The sequence below is a fragment of the Octodon degus genome, unplaced genomic scaffold (assembly GCF_000260255.1).
Source record: "Octodon degus isolate 3935 unplaced genomic scaffold, OctDeg1.0 scaffold00148, whole genome shotgun sequence".
NCBI classification, from domain to species: domain Eukaryota; kingdom Metazoa; phylum Chordata; class Mammalia; order Rodentia; family Octodontidae; genus Octodon; species Octodon degus.
Window position 1 is genome coordinate 3,926,036 of NW_004524724.1, and position 6,838 is coordinate 3,932,873.

At 34.2% G+C, this 6,838-nt stretch overlaps 1 protein-coding gene across 1 annotated transcript in view; it reads right to left on the minus strand.

Moving 5' to 3' along the window:
* Rims2 (regulating synaptic membrane exocytosis 2) overlaps positions 1–6,838 on the minus strand; it is a 535,330-nt gene that overhangs the window by 153,913 nt on the left and 374,579 nt on the right. Inside the window, exon 23 of the mRNA XM_023702342.1 lies at positions 2,614–2,646. Coding sequence (XP_023558110.1) covers positions 2,614–2,646 — 33 coding nt within the window. The remainder of the gene's footprint in view (positions 1–2,613; positions 2,647–6,838) is intronic.

The following is a 6,838-nucleotide window of genomic DNA, read 5'->3' on the forward strand; positions in this document are numbered from 1 at the left end:
CTGGTCCCGCTGGTGCAGGTTAGCAGGAAGCTCTCCACACACTCACCGGACCTGGGCTAGGACTGGGTCTCTATATCACTTCTTGAAGTGTACTCTTTTCTTGAATTTTCTTCTTTCACAAATATCCAACTATCTTTAAGAGGTTCTTTCTAGCTTTTGTGGCACTTATTCTTTCATCTTTTCCTTAAATGTAATATGCAAGTGATTCCAAATTTTGACTCTTGGCTTTTCATTTTTCATGTGTGACTCTTAATTCTATTATTATAATACTATCACTTAAATGCTGAGACTAATGAGGTCTCTAGCCCAGACTTCTGAATCCCAGCTTTATGAATCAAATTAGTGTTAAACCCTTTTATTTGAGTATCTCATGTGAACCTCAAACCCAACCCAGCTCCAAAATGAACTCGTTTCTTTTCCTTAGAATGCCTGAGATTACCTTATTCCTCCTCTACCTGCATCAACAATATCTGCTTAGTGGCTGAGCTATAGATTCTAAACTATCACATCATTTTAAAGTATTAGTTTGCTCTAAAGAGAACATCAATTCAGACCATTTTTTCTCTTAACTTCTTTTTTTTTTTTTTTTGGCGGAACCGGGGATTGAACTCAGGCCCTTGTGCTTGCCAGGGAAGCACTTATTCCACTGAGCCATCTCTCTGACCCCTCTTAACTTATTCTTAACTTATCCTGCTTATATCACTCTAGAATCAGATGCTAAAATAATCTTTCTAGAAACAAATATACAACTTTGTTATTCTGTTGCTATAATTCAAGGAATTAATCTTAAGAAATCCTGTTGTTGTCTATTTCTTACTTGTTTGAAGCCTTTAGGCATACTGTTTTCTTTGCCTGAGATCCTGTCTATGTAAGAAGCCAGTATTTTTCTAGCTTTTTGTAATCAATTCAATGATCATCTCTTCTATGACATCTTTCTAAAACTGAAATCCATCATTTCAAAATGAAAATAATCATATCATTTTGGGAGATTCTACTCTTTTTATTGATCAAAATATATATATTTAAATTAAAAATTATTACTATAAAAGGTACATTAACATCACTTCCTCTTCAAATACTCCACTTTGCTTCAGATACTTGTGTCCAGTCATTCTTCCCAGCTTCTTAAACAGCACTGACAATCCTCCTTCATGAGTATGTCTACAAAGTATGGTCAGAACTATGGTAAAAGCTGCTGCCTAGTGCAATCCAGTGGTAAGACAGGCTTGGAAAACATGACAGTCTCCACCGACCTTACCCACCAGGCCTGACACCATGTAACTTGGCTCTCCCGTGAAGCCAAAATGACCACAAAGGGTAAATTTTTTTAATTGATTCAGGACATAGAGGCAGCCATGATGTCATAACTAAAGATACCCATGAAAGTATTTCCAGAACTGCTTCAAAAAATGGCAAGAACATTAGTGTGTGCTGGAAGTGAGGGAGAGTATTCTGAGTGGGATTAATGTCAGTGTGTTTTACACTATAACACACTTTTGTTCAATTTAAACATCCACCATTAAATCATACCATATATACATATATATATATTTACACACAATCATATATAAAACTTATTTACATCATCTATGATAATTATTGTTTTTATCTTTTAGACAAACACTAAAGTCAGAAAAGACAGGGAGTTAGTTTGTGTGTCTTGATATTCCTAGCATCGAGAATGGTGCCACACAGCATTTGTTTAATAACTGTATTGAATGAGTCTTCAAATTTCAAAAGATGAGTCCATTTTTGTTCATCTGACTAAAGCAGATTTTATTTTTATTTCTTCTTCTTCTTCTTCTTCTTCTTCTTCTTCTTCTTCTTCTTCTTCTTCTTCTTCTTCTTCTTCATTATTTTGTATTTAGGACAGGACATACAGGGTATACAGGGTCTCACTGCATGGATAGGACTCATAGTGATCCTCCTGTTTACAGCCTCCCAAGTGCTGGGATTACAGGCACGTGCCACCATGCCCAGTCTCAATTGCTGTGTCAGTGTGCCCGGGGGCGGAGCCAGCAGGGCAGGCCTGGGTTTTGAACTCCCAGCACCTGCATCTAAGCAGATGCTTTAATCCACTGAGCTATTTGGCTGGTCTAGTAGATTTTATTTGGTTTGATATCTTCCTAGAGTATGCTAGTAGAATTGTCCATATTGGTAGTACATAAACAGCATGTCACCTGCATCTCTTAATTCTTTAAAGATACTGATAAATCCTTTAAGATATAAATTAGGTCTCTGGTATCCTACGTCTAGAACACTGCTGAGCTCAAGATATAAATAAACTTAAAATTCTTTTGAAAAGCTAAAAAGTTTTAAAAGTAAAACAAGGTTTAAAATAAATTATGATTAATTTATTAAATTAATCTAGCTGTACTTGATTATGGACATATAACATATACATATTGCATAAAATTATTTTATTTTTATTTAGCTAATTGGAACAGCTGCTTTTATAAGTTAAATATATAAAAACCTTCAATAGTTAACATTTTCTGAGAAGAATAAAAAATTATAAAATGAGCAAAAATGGTAAAAAAAGAAAAAAAAAACCTTCAAGAACAAGTTAGCTAAATGAAAATATAACAAATAAAAGCAGTAGAAGAGACAGACCTGAATGTCTTCTCCTTGTGGGGTCCACGTCTTCTGTGACCACATCGTGTAATGGACAGACATAGACAAAGGAGATGGGTATGAGAGGATGGACTCAAGTAAGAGTGACACTGAAGGGAAGGGTCCAAGTCACGCTGAGAGAGTCCTGCGCGCGGTGTGGGCCAGATACCATCAGATACATAGCATAAAAAAGAATATGAAGAGCTGATGGCAAATTAATAAGGTTACTATAGGTTAGCATAATCAGAAAAAGACAGTTAGTGTGTAAAAAGGATTGAAATTGTCATAAGTACTATGTGCAGCCAATCCTGAACACTGACGTTAAAGAGAGATGGCATTAGTAAAACCAATTCAAGACATAACTGGGTCAACTTAAAATTTGTGAAAGCAGAATTCTAATTATCTGAAAAATGTTTGAGTCACGATCAAAAAAGCAATAAAAGTTCTTTAAAATAGTTTCACCAAATTTCTATGCTCTTGAAGTTTCCTAAATTAACCAGTACAAATCTGAAAATAAACTATGGCCACTGGGGATATTTCACTGAAAATTTTCAATACAACAACATATGATCATTAGAATACTGAGGAGCACTAAAGATAATACGACTCACATCAGAGGGGCTGAAATTTTACTGTCTCAATCAAAACTCAAATTACCCTCCACTTTACATAAATTTGTGTGACCACATCCCTTCGTAATACTTTTTTATTCAGAAAATGCTTTTTAAAACCACATCGTAAATCACTGAAGTTTCTATTAAAATGTATCCATTCAAATACATTATGAACTATAATAGAGCACAATTTTGGAAACACATTTTCCCCCATTGCTAGTGGATAAGTTACAAAATATATTATACAGTGACTTGAAATGCAAAAGATTTCTTCTCAATTCGGCATGTAAAGAAAAATTACTTTTATAATATTAGTGCGTTAGTATTTGCGCCTGGCCTGGATGACACAAGGCCTCTCATTCTGCGTCCCACATTTCTGAATCACACAGCACGAGATCCTTGAACAGCCAGCGTGCTCAGTTCTTCAGCGGCTCCACCATAGTTTTTAAGTAATTTATGGAAAAACATGTTAGAATGTTAGTTTTTTGAAATTATAGTTCTTGAGAAAAATAATATGTATAGCAAATTTATCAATTTTGTGAACAATGAGAAAATGAAATTTCATTATAGGAAAATGCTAAGATGACCAAAACTTTTTTCCTTAGGAAAAAAGAAACACATCCTCGTAAGAACTATAGAAAATGCCAAAAAACAATGTCATATTTTGAAACTTAACGATTTTTTTATTATTATATAAACATATTTTCACCTATTTAAGCCAGATATTCATTACAGTTACATTCCAAGCCAGAAGCTGCTGATAGAATTGACTGCCAGAAAAAATCTTGGTATCCTCCCCGTCTACCCATCTCTTAGAGAAGAGAATTTAAAAAAAATAAAAGGCATATTAATAACAGGTCAGCATTGAATTATTTATCTTCCTTATTGTATATACAAAATTTCTATAGATACACATTTACCACATTACTAGAATAGCTTCCTCCCACATTAAAGGAAAATTGGTATGAATTGTTTAAAATATTATTTACACGCACTTTCAACTTCAAGAAAAATTTTTTTCAGTAAACATACAAAATAAAGAAAGCTTCTTTCTCCACCAAGTATTTTCCTGTATCATATTTGGTACTAAGGCAATGGTACATGGATTTAAAACATGAAAACCTATTTGACTAACTCACACATCCATTTTAGTGAACTACGGAAGCAGAGCGTCCAAGGCGACTTCCCCAGTGCCACAGAACAAGTTCAGTGGCAGTCAGAAACAAAACAAAGGGCTCCTCATCACCCTGCCAATTTTCATTCCAGGAATGTATGTGACCCAATGAAAACATCTGAAATAAAAAGCTAAACATAGAACACAAAATCCTGTCATGATGACAACTGAACTGGATACTTATTATACAGTTTATAATTAGAGACATTTTTAAAAAGAGGTACATGCCAAATCTGGTAATACACAGTGCACTTATTTGTGGATGGAATGGGTAATAGTTATCTTAGAACCAATAATTATTAAACCATTTTTAAATAGTAAACAAAATTTACACTACTGAAAGGAGATACAAATAAAATGTGCCCGTGATATCACTACTACCAAAGAGTATCAATTAAATAATTTTTTCATTCTGTATGTGAATATGATGCACCAAGAAACTAAGCTTATATGAAACATAAATTTAACCTGATAAAATATTTAGGCGAATAGTTTTAAAGTATATGAACTGTACTTAAAACCTGTAGGCTTCTCACTTCCTTTGTGATCAGTTTTATCATGTACTATTTGCATTAAAGCAGCTTCATTTTAACAGAAACCTACAGTCAATGTCATCTCAACTGTCAGGTCTCCTGTAAACAGCAGTGTGCTGTAAGTACTTGCACACAGTACTGTCGCGAGCAGCCCACCTTTCTGAGCCCTCTCCCCACCCAGTCTCCTCCTTTCCTCTGATCATCACCAGGCTACAGCCAAACACACTTTTCAGTGGTTAACAATTCATTCGAAAGAGAGCTCCTTGTCTTTTACTTAACTACTAACTAGCAACCAGACTCCTCTGTAATCAATAAGAAGACTCTCCACTAACCAAGAGCAGGTCAGGCTGATTGAGGACAGTAAAAGCAACCTCTGTCTTAGGTGCCCGTTACTGTCGTAATTAAGGCGGGGTGGTCCAGCCTTAGCAAATGGAAGAACTTGGCAAAGATGGTGTGCAGTGCTCTGTCTGTTGTTGCTTATAACTGCATATAAAATATTCTTGCAGATCACAATGAAAGAAAAGATGCTTATGAGACAGAATAAATAATTCAAAAGCACTGTTTTCATTGGTTATGTCAAAAATAGTTTTCAACAAATATTTTAAAATTTGACGCATTATCAAGTTGTAAACTATAGAAAGGATTGATTTTTAATCAAACAAATATAATACACAAACATACAGAGATACTCAAAAGCAATTTATATTTTGATTTTTTAATAAAAACCTACTAAAGATACACTGTACATTAAATATAAATAAAAAGATCATGAGAATGAATATAACAGCTATTATATAAAATTTTGTGCAGACCAAAATTCCTTCCCCTACCAATAATGATTTAATTATTACATTTCAATTGAATACATATCTCAAGGTCAAACTGAAATGATAATCTGTCACCAACTTGATTTAAAAAGCCAAATGTATGCCATTCATTGGTAAACATGGTTCTCACCACGAATATGTGATATATATTTGAAATTTTGTTGATTGGTTATTGTTCCCACGTATGATTTTACAGTAGGCACACAGTGAGCTATCAGATCTAATTGTACTTGAATTAACATAAAGCCTACAGGAGAAAGTACTTTGGGAAAAATGCTCCTGATAAAAAGGAACAAAAGCCTTATGATTTTGAGTACTGCATATGTTACAAACAAAGCACAAATAAAAGCTAATCATAATACTAGGGTTTATTAACATCAGAGTCATACACTGTTTTCTTTGGTGAGAGAAGAGACACAGTTCATAAGGTAGGGAAGATAAACATCTACCTACAAAGACCTGAATGCTGCAACTGTCAAAATACAGCATACTTGTTTTAGTGTCTGTGTAGCACCCTGGAAGCAATTGCTCACAGGAGGAAAGTAGGACTGTATTTACTTACAAGGATCTTAGCAGCATTTAATTACAAAATTTATCAGTTGATATGTGTTTTATAAAACATTCAATTTGTTTTGCACCACTTTTCTTCTCTATTAAGAATAAAATGCACCCATTTTCCAACAATTCAGAAAAAAAATTAGAAAACACCTAGCAACAAATAAGAATACAAGGGCTGGGGAGATAGCTCAGCAGTCTAAGTACCTGTCTGGCAAGAAGGGACCTGGGTTTGATCCCCAGTACCGCATGCTGTATCAGACACTGAGACTGGGTATGATGGCACACACCTGTAATCCCAGCGCTGGGGAGGCTGAGACAGGAGATTACTATGAGTCTGAGCTGCATAGCAAGACCTTGTATCAAATAAATAAATTATAAATACATAAATAAATAAAAAAACAATACTGATTCTTTTTTCCAGACTGGATGGATTAAATTGGTATAAAATTAAAAGATTACTTTAGAAACTGCTCTAGACTAAAGTAAATTATGTATACAGTACTTTTAAGAAATTTAAAA